General features: G+C 36.1%; 3 protein-coding genes and 2 long non-coding RNA genes across 8 annotated transcripts; 2 read left to right on the forward strand and 3 right to left on the reverse strand.

The window, feature by feature from the left end:
- Positions 1 to 476: 476 nt before the first annotated feature.
- On the reverse strand, positions 477 to 3,527 carry LOC110886841 (TMV resistance protein N-like). Its single transcript, XM_035989750.1, has 4 exons — positions 3,409 to 3,527; positions 2,379 to 2,912; positions 674 to 2,192; positions 477 to 594 (listed from the first exon to the last, which is right to left on the reverse strand). Exons 2-3 carry the CDS (start codon positions 2,855 to 2,857, stop codon positions 1,022 to 1,024), a joined length of 1,650 nt encoding a protein of 549 aa, XP_035845643.1. The 5' UTR covers positions 2,858 to 2,912; positions 3,409 to 3,527; the 3' UTR covers positions 477 to 594; positions 674 to 1,021.
- Positions 3,528 to 8,103: 4,576 nt separating this feature from the next.
- LOC110932990 lies at positions 8,104 to 10,177 on the reverse strand. Its single transcript, XM_022176238.1, has 3 exons — positions 10,099 to 10,177; positions 8,561 to 8,892; positions 8,104 to 8,379 (listed from the first exon to the last, which is right to left on the reverse strand). The coding sequence occupies exons 1-3, from the start codon at positions 10,175 to 10,177 to the stop codon at positions 8,104 to 8,106; spliced, it is 687 nt and encodes a 228-aa protein (XP_022031930.1).
- A 1,040-nt stretch (positions 10,178 to 11,217) lies between these two features.
- Positions 11,218 to 13,043, forward strand: LOC110934407. Its single transcript, XR_002588311.2, has 3 exons — positions 11,218 to 11,670; positions 11,823 to 11,871; positions 12,160 to 13,043. It is a non-coding gene; the product is annotated as an uncharacterized LOC110934407 (long non-coding RNA).
- Positions 13,044 to 13,489: 446 nt separating this feature from the next.
- LOC110934408 lies at positions 13,490 to 15,176 on the forward strand. The gene is made up of 4 exons (XR_002588312.2): positions 13,490 to 13,691; positions 13,775 to 13,936; positions 14,016 to 14,094; positions 14,177 to 15,176. It is a non-coding gene; the product is annotated as an uncharacterized LOC110934408 (long non-coding RNA).
- A 1,752-nt stretch (positions 15,177 to 16,928) lies between these two features.
- LOC110935830 lies at positions 16,929 to 21,144 on the reverse strand. 4 transcript variants are annotated; one of them, XM_022178183.2, is made up of 7 exons: positions 20,913 to 21,144; positions 19,729 to 19,791; positions 18,912 to 19,586; positions 18,268 to 18,405; positions 17,850 to 18,179; positions 17,687 to 17,785; positions 16,929 to 17,617 (listed from the first exon to the last, which is right to left on the reverse strand). In XM_022178183.2, the coding sequence occupies exons 2-7, from the start codon at positions 19,777 to 19,779 to the stop codon at positions 17,093 to 17,095; spliced, it is 1,818 nt and encodes a 605-aa protein (XP_022033875.1). In that variant the 5' UTR covers positions 19,780 to 19,791; positions 20,913 to 21,144; the 3' UTR covers positions 16,929 to 17,092. The 4 variants fall into 4 exon arrangements, with proteins under 4 accessions (XP_022033875.1, XP_022033873.1, XP_022033874.1 ...); XM_022178181.2 differs by having other exon boundaries at positions 20,899 to 21,144; XM_022178182.2 differs by having other exon boundaries at positions 20,974 to 21,143.
- Between the last annotated feature and the right edge of the window lie 953 nt (positions 21,145 to 22,097).

Genomic DNA, 22,097 nt, shown 5'->3' on the forward strand with positions numbered 1-22,097 from the left:
ACTATCTAGAATGAGATTTTTAAGATGTTTCAACTTACAAATGCTATCCGGGAGATGTTTAATTTTTGAACATGTTAAATCTAGCTCTTCTAAACACTCCAACTGGCCAACGTCCTCAGGCAATTCCTCTATGCCACAATCTACAAGAGAAATAACTCTTAAATATTGTAAACTACAGATGCTTCCTGGAAGACTTTTGAGTTTGTCGCATCTATTGAAGGATAGCATCGCAAGTTTATGTAGATTTCCAATTGATGAAGACAGGTTTTTTATATCATTGCCATCAAAATGAAGCTCTCGCAGATTACTGTTGGAGTGGCACAGGATTATATCCTCGAACTCCTTTAGATGTAAGCCACTTACATTAAGAAACTCTAGTGATTTCAAATCCTTGATAAACGAAACAGATTTCAACTGGTTACATTGCTGGAGGTTTAGGTACGTAAGCCTTTTTAAACATCCAACTGGCACATGAAGTTCTACCAAATCATCACAAAATGAAAGATCTAACCTCACAAGATTCGGAGTCAACCCAAGGTCAAGGGTCTTCAACTTTGAGCAGGAGAGTGTAATGGATTTGAGCTTCTTAAGAACCTAATATCACACCAAAAAGAATGTAATATACTAATAACTGATCAATAAATAAATTAAAATTATTAATCAATCATCCTACCTTTCCCCCCACCCAAAGTTGTTCGATTCTGCTGTTAGACATGTGAAGCTCAACAAGATTATTTGCTTGAAAGGTTTTGGGCAAACACCCATGAGGATAATATTCCCAATTCAAGTATCGTAATGCATTTGGAAAGTATTGACCAACTTCATCCATCTTCACAAAGTCATCACAGTCGTTATCTATATGATCTACTTCATCAATCTCCCCTAAGTCATCACAATCTATTTGATCTACAATAAGGCGTCTTAGATTCTTCATGTTTCCAAGACTTTCCAAAACAATATTAGGGGAGAGCTTTAGATGTATACACCTTGTTGATTCAGAACCCTGTAATTCAACAATAATTCATGTCATAAGTAAAAAAAATTGTGTTATCTCCATGTTACAAGTAAATCTGATTCTTACCAAGTCTGTATCCAATACATTTTCAATTTCTTCTTGAATCCATAATCTGCTATGTTTGTTGGGCTCATCTGGGTGCAAACGACGTACGATATTCTTGCCCATTTCTTCAATATGGTCATGCATGCTCAAGTAAAGATCATTAACATCATCATGAAAAGTTATTAGAGATCTCTGCTCAAGAACTCTTAAACCAATTCTAGCCTGAAATCCACAACTTTCAAGCATACTTATTGCTTTGTTTTTCTCCCACCCCTTCAATATGCATGCAACATCGAGGAATATTTCTTTGTAATCATCCTCCAGACTTGCATAGCTTAACTCCAATTTTTCAAGAGTCTCCTTCAATGGTATTGTTTTGAGTCTTTCTAATGCATCCACCCATTCAGGCTTGTCTTTACCACACATAAATGAACCCAAAACTTTGATTGTCAAGGGAAGGCCAGCAGCATATTGTACAACTTGTTGTGATTCCTTTTCATACTCTTGAATTGGAAGATCTTTCCCAAATGCATGCCTACTGAAGAGGCCAATCGCTTCCTCATGCGATAATAGACTGACATCACGAATCCGTTCCACTCTATGTGCTATCAACACTTGCTCGTCTCTTGTTGTTATGATAATTCTACTTCCAGGCTTGAACCAATTAAGATCACCAGCTAATGCCTCAAGCTGCTCTTGATGATCCACATCATCTAAAACCACTAGAACCTTTCTACCACGCAGCTTTGTTTTCAACATGTTTTTCCCGTCATGGACACTACCTACGTCGTTTCCTTGACCATTTAGCAAATCTGAAAGGATCTTTCTTTGCAATGACAACAAACCGGACAACGATGCTTTTGAAACTTCCCTGACATTCTCAACAAAGCTTTTAGCTTCAAAGTGAACTGATATTCTATCAAACACAGCTCTGGCTAGTGTAGTCTTACCAGCACCTCCCATCCCCTTGATCCCTATCATGTGAACCTCGTTCGACGCGATATCTAAAGACTTCTCAAGGTCCTGTAGCCGGGGTTCCATGCCTACTAATTTATCATCAAGGTTCACATTAATGGGTCGTAACTCAAGTGAGATCCGAGCAATTATTAACTTGATGACTTTGGCTTCATGCCTATGAATTATAGAAGATTCAGTTAGCTAACTCAAGATCCCACACAAAAAGTTATATTTCAGGTCAATATACGAAGTGTAAGACATAATAGCATATCAATAGCAACAATGCTTGAGCTTTCCTCAAAATAAGAAAGAAACTAAAAAAGAATGAATAGTTTCATAGAGAAATGATGAAAGAAATTACCCATCAGCAGTGTTCCGTAAATCCCAACCGGACAGATTGGCTGCTTCAGTCAGAGCTTCTCTCCATTTCCCGATCTCTTTATTGGTGTGTTTGGCAAGAGCTTCTCCGACTGGTCCACGTTGTTTGCGAACGTCAGACGGATCCACATCGTAAAAAACAGGGTAAGCAATCTGGTCGTTCGAGTTTTGGCATTCCATAATCTTTACAAGTTCATTTAAGCACCAAGACGAAGATGCATATTTCTTTGAGAAAACTATGATGAACAACTTTGACTCTTCAATAGATTTCAAAAGCTGGTTGTTGATGCTTTCTCCTTGTTTGAGTCGCTCGTCATCCTTGAAAGTGTGAATACCGTGTCGGTGAAGAGCCTCATAAAGGTGATCCACAAAGTTCTTACGCGTGTCTTCTCCACTAAAACTCAAAAACACATCATACTGAAAGCTCTCCTTAACAGATGATGCTGAAGAAGACGCCGCCATTGGAGTTATGCTTTACGGGTTCTACAACTTAATCAAATCTTTTCTTGGAAGATGACTGCAAAGAAACAACGGATCACGCTTTTAACCAATTAGAGTGCATTTTATTATATGTAATAAGCTGGTAATCACACCTTACAGCTTAGTTACCAGGGTTAATAAGATATGTGTATCTGATTTCAAATGCAAAAGTTGACTTTGTCAAAGTCAAACAATTGAACCAAGTTATAGAATGGTGATCTTGGGACCTAATGAATAACGATATGTGTGTCTGATTTCAAGTGATCTGTTTGACTGTTTTATAAACAAGATTCAGTTACGGATTAGATCAGATTTAAAGCCAGAATTTGACTTTCTTAGAAAAGTCAAACACCATCAGCTTCAGTTTTTCCGATTTCAAACATTTTACCAACCGATCTAACACTAAAATCACTATCCGAACTAAATAATAAATAACAAGCTTTCAAACATCATACCACTTTTAATCAAGAAAACCACCACATATAAACAATCACTACTTCATAAATTTAGAGAATCGAGTTATAAAAAATAACCTCAAAATAGTTGATCGAAACAGCACCCAAATGCTCCAACGCTATGAATTTTAGCCGTTGACTTGTTCTTGTTTTGATCCGATCTGCTGTTCTATTTCTCACAAGAAAATTATATCCCCAACACGCAACAACATCCGACTTTGACTTTAAAATGACGTGAATAAGAGTAAACTGCCAAAATCGTCCAAATGTTTTGTGACTTTTGCCACTTTAGTCTAAAACTGAAAACTTTTGAATTTGGGTCTCTATGATTTCAGTTTTGTTGCCATTTTCATCTAAAATTAAAATCTAGTCATATTTTTCAACTAACATCTAGTTTTTTTTATCTTTTTCCTCAATTCTAATGACGGGCAAAAATGATCTTTTAACATTTTATTTCAACAAATTAAAAAAATATGACCATTTTGCCCTTCATTAAAAGAGAGAAAAAAGACAAAAAACTGGATCTTAACTGAAAAATTTGACCAGATTTTGCTTTTGGATGAAAATGACAACAAAATTGAAACCACAGAGACCCAAATTCAAAAGGTTTGAGTTTTGCACTAAAGTAGTAAAAGTGACCAAAACTCGGAGACCATTTTGGCAGTTTACTCTTTAGAAAATAATGATTAATTTTCAAATTTATTTATATTTTTATTAATATTGATGATATTATGCTTAAATCGTGAAAACCAAATCATTAGTAGTAGTTCAGTTTTAAGATTCAACGATTCGGTTTTTGGTTTTTGAAACTGTTAGTAACAGTATTCTCACAGTTTAATCTAAAAACCGTCAAAACCGAATCGTGAACACTTTTACCACCCCACACGTCAATTTGTCATGGACTCAGATATTCTACCCCTTTGAGCTCAGGGTACCCTGGTTACATCCTGGCACCTAGTTATATTATCCACGCACAATTCATGACTAACATGTTATATGCTTAGAACTTGGGTTGTGAACCTCGATTTCAATAGTTACAAACAATGTTTGAAATACTGGTATGAACTGGTCGGTAATACCAAATACTGGACACAGGCCCGGTATGTAGTAGCGGTAAATCTATTTCTACTGATTCAAACCGTTGAACCAACTTGCATTATCTTAAATTTGATTTTTAAATTTTAATAAAGTACGATATTAAGATAATACTGACCTTCCATAATTTTGGTAATTAACCTAGTGTCTTCCATTCTAATATTCCATCGTCGTTTGATGTTCAAGTCAGTATAGTATTCATTTCAATAGTTACAAACAATGTTATATATAGATTTAGGAATTATTAATTTTGTTCTTAGATATTAAGCATTAATAATAAGAACATTAACATTTTGTACTTATTTTTGAAATGATTATTTATTGCCTACAAGAAATAACAAAAATGTATCACGAAACTATTAATTGTATTCTTAAATATTAAGCATCAATAATAATAATAATAAGAACATTAACTTTTTTACTTATTTTTTAAACGATTATTTATTGCTTACAAGAAATAACAAAATTTATTATAAAAAAATAAATGATTTTCAAAGTACAATAAAATAAAATATCTTTATAAATACTTTAGAGAAACATAAAATAGTTTAGAAGATTAGATTATTATGAAAAATATTAATTCAAAATATTAAATATATTAACATAAATTTAAACATCTAAGAAAGATTTTTAAATTTTGTATTATACTTTTTATTTTTTAGGGGAGACTATTTGCACACTTGGTGTGTAGATAGTCAGCCCAAAAAGGGTTTTTTTGTCCTATATGTACACCCTTCAGTGTCGAGCTATGGCCAAAGCACGGCGTTTTGGTCCGGTCAACAAAACAAAGACTGACGGGTGTCTTACGGGTCTGTTGACCGGACCAAAACGCCGAGTTTTAGTCGCGTTTTGGTCCTGTCAACTAGACACCCGGTCAGTCTTTTGTCTGGTTGGCAGGACCAAAACGCGGCCAAAGCTCGGCATTTTGGTCCGGTCAACAGACCCGTCAGTCTTTTGTCTGGTTGACCGGATCAAAACACCGCGCTTTGGCCACAGTTCGACATTGCAGAGTGTGCATATAGGACAAAAGAAAAAACCTTTTTGGTGTGCATATAGGCATTTGGGTGTGCCAATAGGTACACCCTTTAACCTTTTTTTATCTTACAACATTTTGTAAGATTAAACTAAAGCTGTTGTGGATCCTTATCATTGGGCTCAAACATATTGCCTCAGGCCCAATTAGCGGTTACCTCTTCAACGCGTATGGAACAGTGACTCAATTACTGGACAAATATCTTTAGAATTTTTTAATTTTTTTAATTGTCTAGTATTCATTACTCGTGACGACGAGGCCCACTTATTGCTCAGTGGTTTCCTCTTGGGCTCCCATTTTAGTTGAGGTTGCCTACAGGCCCAAATCCGGTTTTATCTCTTAAAAGAGACTGTGAGATGTGGCGGGAAAAAGGGATGTGATATCTCAGAGATATCATTAATTGCTCGAAATGAAAGAAAGAGTGTATCGCCGGAAAGAGTACTTCGCCAGCAGCTGGCATCATTAATGAGTGAATCATCTAGCCGTTGGGGCTCAGACTTGTGTGTCGGAGTTCCCCAAAGGCCTGATCAAACCGTTAGATGAGATGGGCGGTATCTCCTAAGAAGATAAGTTAAGCTCTTTATATAAGCAGAAGAGGAACATCATTTGGGGTATGCATTCGATCCTTCCTCTCATTAATTACTCACATTGCATTTACTCCGAACATTCCTTCGGATCACATTAAAGGCATACTGCCTAGAATTCACACCATTGAGGATATTCCGGCGATTACATACTCGTCAGAATAAGCTCCTCATTCTCCGGCAAGGTTACTTATTCTCACGTCGGAGCTTGGTCACGGGTTCCCCCTCCGGAGTCCTCCGTGACGAGGCAAACGGTGTTCTTTTTTGTTGGAAGACGACACCGATCCTTTGCAACGTTGACGAGCTTCGTTGACTGCCCACCGGGACTCGAGGACTTGACAACTCGATTTAATATACTAGAGTAAAAAAAAATATGAGACTGTCAGGGGTTTAGTAGTTTCAATTGTAAATGAGTTCTATAGTTATCTCTTCCTGAATCAAACTAATAGTTATGTATTTAAATGTTTCTTAATTATCACTCATATATTAAAATTACTATACAAAATCTTATAAAAAAAAAAACATGTTTGATAATGAAGATACCTACTGAGGTTTCTAAACGATAGAAATATAGAATATCATTGTATTGAGTATTAATAAGCACTTAGTGAGATTTTATCATTTTACAATCTTTAAATCTAAATACTTTCGATTATTTGCGGTGGTAATGGAAACGATGAATTAAGTTCCCCCTACTAGCCTACATATTATACTTTACAGCATAATGTCTATTAATGTGTTGTTTCGAGGGACGGATCTATGTTGATGGGTAGGTGGGCGGACACACCCCTTGAAAAAATAAATTTTAATGTATTTTTTAGGCAAAAACCCCGATCGCACCTCTTGAAAATATGGTTGAATCCCTCATCCGCACCCTTAGAAAATAAATCTTGGATCTACCGTTGGTTGTTCCAAACTTAAGAGTTAAGACTCGTTTTATTATGCCCATCCAGCTTCCACTTGTTCCAAACCTTCGTCACAAATGGCTTATTGTTAATTAAAACACTTAAAAAAGATTTTTTTAAGTTGTCATGTAATTAGGATCATAAGTTTTTGTTTGGCTTCACCATGTTTAATACTTGGTTCCATTTAATGATCATGTCGAAATCTTAAATGGCCATAAACTATGTCCATGTGATGATGATATTGCCTTACCCGACCAACCCGAACCAGTCAAACCGACCCGGAAACTTTTATACCTGGTTCTATGACTCTTGACTTTTATACAAGATGTTTAATCAACTTGAACAAGTAATTAACTGACACGCATATGAATTAACAAAACGGTTAGCAAAACGCAATCAAATCGACTAATTTTAATGCATATCCAATAATGGTGGCACGAGTTGCTAGAGAAGTCTTGAGACATCTTGATATGCTTGTGAATATATCAAACTATGGCGTCGAAACCCACACACAATGATTAACAAACGATATACAAAGATATGAAACGTCTAAATGAGCACGTCTAATTTACATACCGGTTCTACTATTTTTTTAAAAAAACATTGGGGTCCGTGGACCCCGACCCGCATCATGTGGGTCCGCCCCTGGCTAAGACTTGTTAGAGAAAACTGCCTGTAAAAGGAAACATCCAAGGATTTTACTATACATTAAAATAATAAACCCGAAACGCTCTATAAATATTTTCCAAAATGAGCAGGAGAAAAGGATGTTTCAAGTACAACAGTTTTACTAGAGTTGCGCCTTCTACACCTTTGATTCGAGATAATATAAGGTTTTTTTTTCAGGCAATATTGTAACTATTACACATCCTAGCATGATCTAGTTGGCCTATAAAACTGGTTGTCTTGCCAATGAGTCTACATTACCTTTGGATTCCAAGATCCTGTCCTTTAGATTATTGTTAACAAGATGGAGTACTCTCACACATCTTTCAGCCTCTTCAAACCGTTCTTGCGCAGCCATGAGCTCCACACATCTCTCTCGCAGATCCATTTGGGCGGCTTTTTCAACCACAACCGTGTTCACTCTCAATTCCATAAGCAAACCGCACTTCTTGCGGGCCTCCTTCCTTTTGCGGATGACATCCAAGTGAGCTCAAAGCCATGACACATTAATGTTGGCTGCCTCTGTAGCCAACACCTGTTGCTCTATTTCTTCAATATTATCAATGTCATTATTGGTTTGAATTCGACCGACGACTTCACAAACAATCTCAAGGAAAGATGATCTCATAGAGACGGGTTTAAATACGCACTCAGCTGCAATGTCACCGTGTTTGTTGAAAATGGATTCAAGAATTGATGCAACACTTTTCTTCACATTGTAGCCTTGGACACAAATTATGTCGGTTTGAGATGAAACCTTCCCCGTCTGTACAATAAAAGGGTTAGATGTGGCAAAATGATCGGGTGGTAAAATGGGTCAAAAGAATTGGGTTGACTGTTGACACACGGGTTGTTCAAATATCGCTCTAAAATAGCCGGAAAAAAGCTTGCTTGAAATCAGCTCGAAAATAAATATTAGTCGTTGGCATCTCAGCCGTATGTGCAACATCAGCAGCTTTTAACTTCTCGATCTCAGCAGCTTGAGCAGTTGTAGTATCCTTTAACGTCTTGATCTCTGCACCTTGCTCATTAATTCTCTTCCGGATTTCGTTTATGAATCTAATCTGTTTAAGAGTTTGACCCCAGAATTCACTCATTTGATCTCGAATCATCACAATTCCTTCATTGTCGGTTGCATCTTCAAACTTTCTTGCAGCCGATGATTCTTCGCCCATGAATTGTGGTTGTTGAACTGGTGCAGATTGAGATTGGGAAGCTGATTGTTGAGGTTGTTCTTCAATTGGTTCGGATGCTGGCTGTTGAGTTGGAGTTTCAGATTCTGTCGTAACCGACAGTTAAGATCAAACGACAGTCCATTTAAAATAAACAAAGGTTTAGTGTCGTTTGGTTTAACAAACAACAGTTGATTTTAAACAAAAAGTCTACTGTCGTTTGAAACATCTTCAAACGACAGTTAAAAATATGAAGAGTTCACTGTCGTCGTTCGTAAGATTAAACGACAGTCAACAAAGCATAACTACACTGTCGTTTGACGACATTGAAATATCGATTCAAATTTTTCAAGTTTGCAGGCTTTATGTTTTGATGAAAAACTTTGATTTAGACATATCCTAAACACATCTATTAACAAAACCCTTATCAACTTTCAACACTCTAACATCCAATAAAACACTTATATTAAAATCCCTATTATACTTGGTAATTTTGAACATAATTGTGATTTTTTTTTAAAAAAAGACAATTTTTAATTACAAGTTATGCATGCTCTTTATGTTTCATAAATTTGGATTAAAATAATCCCAACTAACAAAATGTTTTGTGACAGTCACAACTTTTAACTTATTTTCTCCTAACGACTTTTTTTAATTGAGGTTTAACCCAGTTAGTTTTTGAAGAAAAGACTTGAAAATACCATTTTACCCCTCAAATAGTATAGACACAGGAACCCATTTCTAACTAAAAGCACAAAACTAGGGTTCCAAATCCACCATAAAGAAAGCAACTGGCAACAACATGCTAAACGTCTCTTTCTAATCAGAGCCATAGTTGTCGAATGGCGCCCGTTGTTTCATGTTTAGCGATAAAGAGGTAGAAAAATAAAAACTATATTTAACACACCAATTATGTATAAAAATACGCTATCACTAATCATCTAAATAAAAATTAAAGAGTTAAATGTCATTTTAGTCCCTGTATTTGGTTATGTTCTTTGGAGGTGTTTGGGATTTCTTCTCAAAATGACTTATTGACTTATATAGAGCTAAAAGTCCATTTGAGAGAATGAGAAGCTTAGCCAACATTATTGAGAAGTCAGGCAGATGAGAAAAGTTTAGCCAAACACAAGCAGGAAAAAGACTTTTCAAGGTTTTTTTGTCTTTAAGAAGGAGAAAAGGAGAAGTCACAAATTGTGACTTCTTGAGAAGGAGAAGTCCTTCTGAGAAGTAGAAGTCAAAAAGCTTAGCCAAACATGCCCTTTATGTTTTTGTAAATTTTGATTTAAATAATCTCATGAACTTGGAAATACCATTTTGCCCCTCAAACACAGTATATTCCATTACTCGGTTAACAGAAGATACTAACGGCAGTTGGCCACAAGGACTCATAATAGTGATGAGTTTTGGAAACCCCGGAGACTCAAGTTTCCAAAGCTTTCTTTCAGGGACTCAACTTGATGGCGTCCATAAACCACAAGGACGCAAATTGCGCTTTACTCTTTAAATATTATTTAAAAAAAATTCTCACAATCAAACAGGATCAAACAAGAGATGAAAGTTTTAGAATAAATAATAACATAAAACATGTAATTCTGAGTACATACTCTATGTAGATTCAATACCCTACTTACTTTAGCTTATTATTTAGGGATTTGAATGACACCAACGACATATTTTCACAATTTAGAATTTAGCTGTTGGAATATTTAAACTTAAATTTATTATTAAAAACTTAAAATTATATTTAAATTTCACACATAACTAAAATTAAAACAAAAACATAGTTAAAATTTAAAACGAGTTGATAAATTAAATTTAAATAACTAGATAAATAAAATTAAAAGTACTACATAAGTTAAAAATAAAACCACAACATAAATAAAATTAAAATGACTACTTAAATTCAAATTAGAGCAAGTACATAAACTAAAATTAAAACTAATCATTTGGAATTGTCCAAGTCAGAACATGGACGTAGAATTGGTTGCTGCCAAAGGGGATAGCTTCTTATTAGTTGTCAGCACCCCATGTGCCTATATAGTTTTTCAGGCTATGCGGTATGGGTCCGTCTCCCTCCCGTTCCCAACACCAAACCGCCCCCTCCCCCCGGTCCCCGTCCTTTCCGTCGATTCTTAGACGTTGGCGACGGAACATTTTGTGGGGCCCAAGACCAAAAGTAGCCGTTATTATAAAAAAAAAATAATTTCTAATTCAATTTATTTTTCAAACGGTAAAATTTCAAAAAAAACACCCAATTCACTCCCACTTTTATAAATACTCACCTCTTTTACATATTTTTTCACAACTTTTCACCCACTACAATCTCATATCTCTCTCACATTTTATAACCCCTCTTCCCTTTTTATAAAAACTCATCTATTTTTTTACCATTTTTTATAAAAGTTCTGCTTCTTAGATGCTTTTTATATGTTCATCCAAAATTCTAAAGTATAAAGAACAAAATAAGAGTTAAGTTTAAAAACCGAGTCAAATGGGTATTCTTTTTATTAAATGGGTCAAATGGGTAATTCTTGTATATAATAAACAAAAAAAATATGGGACACGTGTCACTTGATTAGGGCCTCTATTATTTGGTTTAGGCGAGAAATGGAATGGGTTTTTTATTAGCATATCAAGATGGTCCGTTTGTATTTGGATTCAGTATTCGGATCCATATATATTCTTACAAAAAAATAATCTTTATCAATGGCCTTTCATTTCCTTATACCTCTCTTCTTACCATCGCATCCGCCGCCTCCTCTTCAAATCCTTCTCATCTTCAATGAATCATCTTCTATCTGTTCTTCTCAAGATCTGCCTCCGCCGCACTTTAATGTTATCATTAACGGTGATATTTCAAGCGAAGATCCGATAGCATAAAGGTAATCTTTTTTCGATTGTATTTAACCACCGTAACATTCCGATTTTAAGTTTTTTGGTTGTTGAAATTAGGGTTTTTTATTTATCTTGATTTTCTTTCTGATTTAGGATTTAATTGGTTGATTAATTTATCTTGATTTTCTTTGTAATTTAGGGTTAAAAATATCATCAACGGTTTCAAGTGAAGATCCGATAGCATAAAGGTAATCTTTTTGGTTGTACATAGTTTGGAATTTTGTTGATTAAACTATATTTTACTATGAACTCGAACGTTGCTGATTCGGAATGTACATGACTACATGTTATGATTGACTTGCTTCAAGTGATTGCACATAGTTTGAAATTTTGTTCATTTTTGGTTTCAAGTGATTGCACACAGTTTGGAATTTTGTTGATTAAACTGCATTTTACTATGAACTCGAACGTTGCTGATTCAAAATGTACATGACTACATGTTATGATTGACTTGCTTTAACTTAATTGAAGTGTAGTTCGAGTGATGTGTAGGGTTCCGATTGACCTGGTATATATTCCGAAGCAAATGCAGAATGACTTAGAAAGACACGAGGGATCCGCTATCTGAGATAAGGGAACCGAAGAAACAGATATTTGCAATTTAGATCATCACCTGTGATTCATCAAGATCAGTAGAATCCAACTATTCCGGCTGCCGAAAGTACGCCGTATAAAATCGAATAATATCCCACGACAAGGGGTTCACCATGGGCTTATCGGAATCGACTCTTATAAATTCACATGTCTCCACTCTTAAACCTAAATCACTCACTCGAGCAAATTTATAAAAATCAAGTAATTTAATAACCCTGTTTTTTGTTTTAGTGAAGAATAACGACGATGGAATCACCATCGTTAGTGATTAAGAGTTGTGTATCCTGCACTGGAAAAGCTTACACTTGGACCCCTTATAATAATGAGTTTCATTAATTAGAATTTTACCCCTCTAAGATGTTCATATACAGAATTGAATACCGGAATGAATAGTATAGGGCACCGGAATGAACCGGTAGAACAACCGGCGACACCGGAACGGTACGGTAAGAAGGCTGAAAAGCTGCAGTGTCTCGGCGCTTGCGTGTCATCGAATAATAAAAACGCCTACCAGCCTTCTCCGAACCTAATTCCGACACCGATTTCGATCCGACAGGTACACAATTCTGATTTTGGTTTGTTGTTTTATCCCGTATATTTGTAAGGCTTTAAAGTTTGTTGAAGCCATTGAACCACCTAATCTTGAAAAAAAATCTATATTCATGCACCCTTATGTTTGTAGGGAGGGGCTCGTGCGAGAACCACCCTTATTGTGAGAACCTTGAGAACCAATGTGAACACAACCTAAAATAGCTAAAAAAACCTAACCCCCAACCCCCCCCCCCCAAGCTAAAAAAACCTTAAAAAACCTAAAAAAAACCTAACCCCCACCCCACCCCCAAAACCTAAACCCCCCTCCCCCACCCCCAAAAACCTAAACCCCCCCCCCAAAAAAAAAAAAAAACCTAAAAAAAACCTAACCCCCACCCCCCCCCCCCCAAAAAAAACCTAAACCCCCTCCCCCACCCCCCCAAAAACCTAAACCCCCCCCCCCCCACCCAAGCTAAAATGCTAAAAACTAAACCCACAAAAAACCTAAAAAAATCTAAAAAAATCAAAAAAAAATCTAAAAATTTTTTTTTGATTTTTTTAATATTTTTTAGGTTAAAATCGCTACTTTTCGAAGCAAAAAAAAAAATTAAAAAAAAAATAATTTTTTTTTTTTTTTGCTTCGGAAAGTAGCGATTTTAACCTAAAAAATATTAAAAAAAATCAAAAAAAAAAATTTGTGTGATTTTTAGCTATTTTTAGGCATTTTTGGTGTGTTCACATTGGTTCTCGCGGTTCTCACAATAAGAGGTGGTTCTCGCATGATCTTCTCCCTATGTTTGTATTGTCCAAACTTTGGCATTGAAGTGCAGTCAAATCTTAAAAGTTCAAGGACAGGGAACAACCTATCGGTCCGTGTTTTAAGGTATCACCTCTTTTAGTGCAGCCTTTTAAAGTTTTATTTATCAACTCTATCGTAGTTTAAATGGCAATCTATTAATTATATAGGGAGAATTAGAACTTGTGAAAGAGACTAATGTTTGGTGTTGAGGTCAGTAGAATACCGTTCTTGATGCTTGGACTGAAATTGCCATTATCACACTTTTCAAAGACGTGAAGGAGAAAAAACATAACTCCTCAGACGTGAAGGAGAAAAACACAACTCCTCAGGTTTGTGCTTTGATTTTTTTTCAATGTTTATTTTCCTAATAGTGGTTTTAAAATTAATGTGATAATTATTTTTTCCTAGATATTCTCATCATGTTACATATCACCGTTGATGGAGATATGGTGATTACCATTATGATTGGTACACCCAAAATCATTCGGTTAGTATTTGATTTTTTTTTAATACATATTTGTAGGAAACTAGAAATCTAATATTTGTTTCCATCTCTTTTGTGTGACAAGGCATTAAGAGCTTCTCTTGATACTTGAAAATAGCTGAGTATGCCAGATGGAGAATGGCAAGGGAGTTAATTTTGATCCAGGTTGAATGCCATTGGTTTTTGCCTATAAAATATTTTTCCATTGTTCCAGATGGTAATAACCATACAACTGCTATACTTGATGTTGATCCAGGCTAAATGCCCATGGTTTTGCTTCATTTTTTAATTAATAAATTCTCTAACCAGCCGCCCATCTATTAAGTAATAATTCAATAATTCGAAAATATATGTTTTGTAAAAGCCACTGAAATATTGGTTCTAAATTAAATACTACAACTAACGTTATGTTTGCAATCAACTTATTCATATTTAAATAATTCAAAATATAAAAATCACATCTTTATATTATTGTTAAGATATAGAAGGTTTAACATTTTAAAAAAGTGGAATATTTGCAATAACTTTGAACAAAGATTTCAATTGATTAAATAGTAATCACCATTTCAATCGATGGATATGGGCTAAATAGAATTTATATTTCAAGTTCATGTTCATTTTACATATATAAATTAGGTTATTAATATATATGTTATACTCAGTAATACATTATATGTTTCATTCGTTTATACAATGATTTATATTCCTTTTTAAATGCTACTCTTTAAGATTTTAACCAAGCTAAATGCTATATCAATTTATCGCTTCAAATGTGTATCCAGAGAATGACGAGATGGGCTATCATCCTTTCATCTTGGTCTGAATCATTCTACATACGTAGAAAATTTTCTTGTAATATGTTGAAAATTATATGGTAATTGTTACCATTGATAAATCGCATTGTTTGCATATATTATTATATACGATTAACATTGAATTATTTTATATATATCCTCACAAATTTTATAAAAAAACATTTGTAATAAAATTAATAAAATATTAATATCCTTAAAATAGAGCGACCCGTGGGTACCACGGGTTATAACCTAGTGTGCCTATATACTTTTTCAGGCTATGCGGTATGGGTCCGTCTCACCTCCCGTTCCCACCTGGCGACGCCAGCAACACCAAACCCCCCCCCCCCCGGTCCCCGTCCTTTCCGTCGATTCTTAGACGTTGGCGACGGAACATTTTGTGGGGCCCAAGACCAAAAGTAGCCGTTATTATAAAAAAATTAATTTCTAATTTAATTTATTTTTTCAAACGGTAAAATTTCAAAAAAAAAAACACCTAATTCACTCCCACTTTTATAAATACTCACCTCTTTTACACATTTTTTCACAACTTTTCACCCACTACAATCTCATATCTCTCTCACATTTTATAACCCCTCTTCCCTTTTTTATAAAAACTCATCTATTTTTATACCATTTTTTACCCGCTACCACCCCATCTACCTCTAAAAAATTACCATGGCTTCACCTTCTTCCATTTCTTCAATTTCTTCCATTTCTTCATCATCTTCGTCTACGTGGTATTTTCAACTTCGGAAGAGGATGCAACATGGTTATGAACGCGGATCAGGTCATCATGGGCGGGTGATGAAGCGTCGTCCCAGAGGCTAACTAGACGAGCAAAATTAAACCGAGACCAAGAAGGTATTTTAGTATTTTTTTTTCCTTATGTTTTATATAGATTTTAAAATGTATTTTATAATTAATTTCATTTATGTTTCATTTTAAATTTATAGCCGCCCACGTTAAACTAGTAGCCGATTATTTTGCCGACGAACCCGTGTACCCAGCCGAGATTTTTCGACGTCGGTTCCGCATGAGTCGTCCACTGTTTTTACGTATTGCAGGCGACATGGCCCAACAAGGAAGACGAAGACTAGTAGCTTATTTTAATATATTAGGATTTAAGTTTATGTTTTTTTCTTTAAGTTTATTTTTTTTAAGCTTATGTTTTTTTAAGTATTTTTTTTAAGTTTTTTTTTAAGTTTATGTAATGTTTTTTAATATTAATGATAATATTTTGTTAGTTTTTTTGTTAAATGTTAAAAAAAGTAGAAGATTAAAAAAACATAAAAATGGTGGGGAGGACTATGACTAGGATCATCCTCCCATACCCTCTACTTTTGGGGGATGGACCATCCTTGGGAGGACTTTGACGTGGCGCCTACGTGACGGATAGTTCTCCAAGGATGGCATGTCACCATACCCTCTGGACTCATGGACCATATGGTACTCGGCAAAGGCCTTGTCAACCGGTTTTGTCGCGTTTTCCACATCACCGAGTAGCCCCAAGAGGTTAAAGATTCGATTGAATCTTGCAAGCCTATGTCTCAAATCCATCCACCTTGATGCTACTTGGTGTACCGACTGATTAGTTTTACCCAAACTTTGTTGAAAATTATTAAAAGTTGCTCTCCAAAACGGATACGTGTCGGCCATTAAACCCTTGGTCACGTTCAAGTGTTCAACCAAGCCATTGTCAAGGCTATGTCTTCAGCTTAGATCCAAGCTCTTCTCGTCATTGAGATTATATTAATTTTTTTGTTAAGAGATTAGAGAATTTCGTGTATTTAAAATACTGGGTTATGTATGCATACATTTTTAAAAAATTAGTTATAAAAAAAAAAAAAAAAAAAAAAAAAAAAAAAAAAAACTCAAATGCTCAGGGTAACTAACGGTTGCACTCAACTCCATAATTTTATTCCCTCTAAACACCCGTTAAGGCATTCACCATCTCTACCCTAACGCCCGTGTTTAACGACTCACGTGGCGGTGTGTAGCACCTCTCCACCGGCAACGTGGAGGGGCCGTTACTCCATAACGCAATGTTAAGTTCTCCGTTAGTTTTTAACGGCCGTTAGTCTTAAGACTCTAGGATGTTACAAAATTAAATGTTCAGATGCAACAATTTTACCAGAGTTGTGCAACTTGTGCATTCTACACCTTCTCGACTTTTCACCTATACATCTACATCAAATTTAGTTAGCCTATAAAACCACTGGTTGTCTTGCCCATGAGTCTACACTACCTTTAGATTCCAAGATGTTTTCATTTAAATTATTTTCAACAAGATTAAGTACTCTCACGCATTTTTCCGCCTTTTCAAACCGTTCTTGTGCGGCCATGAGCTCCACGCAACTCTCTCTCAGATCCATTAAGGCGGCTTTTTTAACCAAACCCATGTTTGCTTTCGTTTCCACAAGCAAACTGCACTTCCTGTGGGCTCGGATGGCGTCCAAGTGAACACGAAGCCATGAAACGTTAACGTTGGCTGCTTCTGCAACTAGCACTTGCCGTTCTATTTCTTCAATATCATCATTGGTTTGAATTCGACTGACTGCTTCGCAAACGATCTCAAGGAAAGATGATCTCATAGAAGCTGGTTTGAATAGGCAATCTGCTGCAATGTCACCGTGTTTCTTGAAAATGGATTCGAGAATCGGTGCGACACTTTGCTTTACGTTGTAGCCTTGGACACAAATTATGTCAGACTCAGATGAAACCTTTCCCACCTGTACAATATAAGAATTAGATGTCGTAAAATGATCACTTGAAGCATTAAAGGGATTTCGATAATTTACCACAACACGATCCTCTACGTGGTCAAAAGGACCAAACAAGTCTGAGGTCGTCGGGATCTCCGCCTTTAGACAAAGTGGTCGCCTGGCCTTCAATAGCTCCTGCATAAGAAATACATTTCATAAGATTTTCAAGTGATGAAAAAGAAGAGTTCAGGATATTTACATCAACCCGCTCCTCTAAACTCGTGAGACGTGTCATAACCAACGGCTTCTGTAACTTATCCATTCTTTTCTCCATATTTGTCCTTGACCCCGTACTTTGGTGACCAGTGGTGTTGTTTGAGCTCGGCATGGTGATGGGGTCAGCAATGTCCTCTGCCAGCTGGTCCGGGACCATAACCGACGGCTGAGATGGTGATGATAAGTGTGCCTTCTTCAACAGCGGTGAAGAATCATAAGCATAGTCGTCAAAAAACTGACAGCTGGCGCGCCACCAATCAGTGGCGCACTCTTCAGGAGTTGGTGTCAACGCTGGTAGTGGCTCAAATCCAGGCTGAAAGTTAATAGCACACTAAATTAACGAATACTGATGCAATGATTGAAAAGACAAGAATAACTAATGCAGATATTAAACTACACACCACTGTGGCATCCGTGACAAATGGTAATGCAAGCTTCCACGTCATACACTTGCTCGCGCCCCAGCTAATGGCTCTGGGAATCCCGTCACGCTTGACAGCAAACGTCTTAGCGTATGGGAAAACCTCGAATATCCATATCTAGAAAATCATAATAAAATAACTTCAGAAAAGTAAACTATAATTATATAAAAAAGAGTAAAATGCCATTTTCGTCCCAGAGGTTCGGCCGGTTTTGCGACTTTCATCCAAATGTTTGTTTTCCCGCATCTGGATCCAACATCCTGCTCGATACCTTCATCCATTTTTCTCCGTTAAGTCAGGGGTATTATTGTCTTTTTTGTTAACTGAAAGGGCAATTCGATCTTTTTCACTTTGTGTACAACCATTTAGCATAATGTACAAGTATTCAAAAGACCTAATTGCCCTTTAAGTTAACAAAAAGAACAAAAATACCCCTGACCTAAAGGAGAATATTGGATAAAGTTAACAAGCTGGATGAAAATCGCAAGATTTTAAACCTTTTGGATCCAGACGCGAAAAAACGAACCTTTGGACGAAAGTCACAAAACTGGTCAAACCTCAGGGACGAAAATGGCATTTTACTCTAAAAATAAAAAGGAAAAAGTTGAACAAAACAAGATAACCTTAAAGATCCAAATAAATCCACTTAGCGCATAACCAAGTGGCATATAACGGTGTCGAGCAGAACGCTTTGCGAGCGCATTATGTAAGTGCTTGTACACAGACCTCCAGACGTATGAACCCCATGGATATGTGTTCCATGAGTCGAGGTCCTCGACTAGTTCTAGAAGAGTCAAGTCAACCGGTCCACGAGGATCGCAGGCCATGAATCCGACCTCAACCAACATCAGCAGACAAATCCGTACTGCATCAAGGTCCGATAACCGATCAAGAAAGCGATTAAAGACGTTTTTTATATCCAAAACCTTTGGTCTAGCTTGTGCATCACCAAATACCCTCTCTCTAAATGTCATATCTGCCCTTTCGTATTTCCAATGATGAGGACCGAATCGCAGTCCTGTAATGAGGCAAAACTCTTGAGGTCCAAACCGCAAATCCTGACCTCCAACACGAAAATATAATGCGTCTTGATGCACGACCGGGGTCGGGATATATTCAGTTTGTAGCATCAGATGGACTAAAGGCGAGTCGTTACATGTATTTTGAACATCTAGCCAATGTCCGAAACACGTGCCCCGAAATAACTCCGACCTAGCAGAGCCTGGTCCCAACCTATCTCGGATTTCTGTTGTTACTCCGATTTGGCATCTAATCTTCACATTAGCCGGATATAACTCCTGAAGAAACAACATTATACACTGTATATCATCAAAAGGAGAACACGTGGGCATACTTTGTTTATACGCTCGTGTACATAAGGGGCACAACAAACACATAGGTCCATTAAGAAAAAATATGTACAAAGTTCACTACACAAACCTCCGTAGTTGGTGGATACGAATACGCAGCATGTATCTTTCTCTTGACCATATTTGAACCAATCTGCAATCAAACAAGACAACAGTTACTAGCGAAAAGATAGACACATGTACCCATTTCTAACAAAAAGCACAAAATTAGGGTTCCAAATCTATCAGAAAGAAAGCAACGGACAACATTATGCTAAATGCCTCTTTCTACTAAATCAGAGCCAAATTACACAATCGCCACAATAATCAAGGCACAATGACGCACTAAGAGTTTTTACATTGATGCATATAGCGATTACTAGGAGTGTGCATGATTCGGTTTGGGCCCATAACCATAACCATAACCATAACCATAACCGAGTTGGCGGTTAATGGAAACCATAACCAATCGGTTATGGCGGTTTCGGTTAAACGGTTTTGAAGGTTATATCGAGTCGGTTATATGTCAGTTAACCGTGAATTTTGACCATGGAACAATTTGTTATTACACCTTTTCATATATTAGTACATTGCATACCATTAAGAGGGTGTTTGGGGTTGAGTTTCGAAAATAGATTATGCGTTTTGATTTTTGAATAATCAGAATCAGATAATTAATTAAATGTAACAAAACGTGATGTTGAAAGATAGTGTTTGGATTTGATTATGTTGCTTGATATCACAATAATCAGATAATCAACTATTTGAGTGTTTGGCAAATATATATTTAAAAAAATAAACAAGTGAAAATCCTTTTCTAAACACAAATAATCAATTTTTGGAAAACTGCGTTTTGTTGCAGTCGGGGGGCTGCTTTTGGAAAACTGCGTTTTGTAACTTTCTAAACGCAAATAATCAATTTTTTTAGTTTTTTTACCCAAACACTCAAAACTGATTATTTACGATTTCAAAACTCAAGTAATCTAAAAATCTCCTTCAAAACTCAACCCCAAACACCCTCTAAAAATACATATAATCTAAAATATTAAAAAAGTATGAAAACCTTGTTAATCAATTATTATCAAAGCATAAAGATGCATTAAGAGCTTTTAAATTGATGCATATAGTGATTACACATGAATTAAACATCCAATTGAACAATTAAGTTAGAAAAATACATAAACATTGCTCTGAATTCAATGCAGTTATTGATGATCAGATAGCAAACAAAGAGCGGCATAATTAGGGTTAGGGTTTATACCAGATGAACTGTACAGGCGTTGAGTTCAGTGAGTGTTTGAAGATGAATTGTTAACTGAGTGAAGATGAAACTGACATTTGGTGGCTGATGATGATCTGAACCGATTCCTGAGCTGATCGTACAGTGACGGACTTGGTGGTTCGACGGGTGGGAAGCTGACGTGGCGTTTCTCCGTTGGAGACTGGTTTTGTTCTCATGGAAATCCTATTGGTGGGTTCGCGGAGATTGTGATGCTTAAGACAAAAGACAGGTAACGTTGTTGGTGGGACGGGTAATATTATTGGTGGAAAAAGTATTTACGTGCTATTTGTTGACCTTTTAATATCGCTATTAATGGTTCAGACTTTTACTGGTTCAGAATGTTTGTTTTATGGGCAAATGTCTGAATGGTTTAGACATTTGCCTCTGAATGGTTAAGCATTATAGTGAGTCTTAATAGTTAAGACCTCTAATCTGAATTGGTTAGATATTTGCCTCTGAACAGTTAAGCATTATACTGACTCTTAATGGTTCAGACTTCTTACTGGTTCAGCACTTAATAGTTCAAACCTATTACTGGTTCAGCACTTAATCATTCGGAAGTTGCCAAAGAGCCCCTTACTAGAGTGTTAGTCCAAAAGCATTTACCAAAATAGGGTTTTATCTTGTTTTTTTAGTTTTTCAATCCTAACTTCATTTGATAGTCTCACTTTATTAGACCATGTGTAGTGGTAACAACTTATAATGCCCCCACCATGGGGCATTATTCGACACGTGGCGTCCTAGTCAGCAATGGGGCATTATAGCAAAAGTGGTGTAATGGGGATAATGCTCAAATAATGCCCCTTCCAGTCATTAAAAAAAACAACTTAAATCATAGTGGCTGGTCAAACATTGGAATAAATGCCCATTGGCCACATGCACCACATGGAGCGTTTTCATTATAACGCCAAACATCATTTTCAGAATTTTTTTTTTTTTTGATATAACGCCTAGTGTAATGGTTAGGGGGGCGTTTTGGGGCGTTATTTTTCAATTTTTTTAAAAAATCACGCCCCACTACGGGTGGTCTTAATGAACTAGTCTAAGTACCCGTATGTTACACGAGTGGTCTCACAATATATTATAAACACTTATAAATCATTCTTATAACTGAAATTAAGTATTACACGGATGGTCTTAAAGTAAATTATATTATTTAACAGTGTTGATGTAGATCT

The sequence above is a fragment of the Helianthus annuus genome, chromosome 4 (genome assembly GCF_002127325.2).
Source record: "Helianthus annuus cultivar XRQ/B chromosome 4, HanXRQr2.0-SUNRISE, whole genome shotgun sequence".
NCBI lineage: Eukaryota > Viridiplantae > Streptophyta > Magnoliopsida > Asterales > Asteraceae > Helianthus > Helianthus annuus.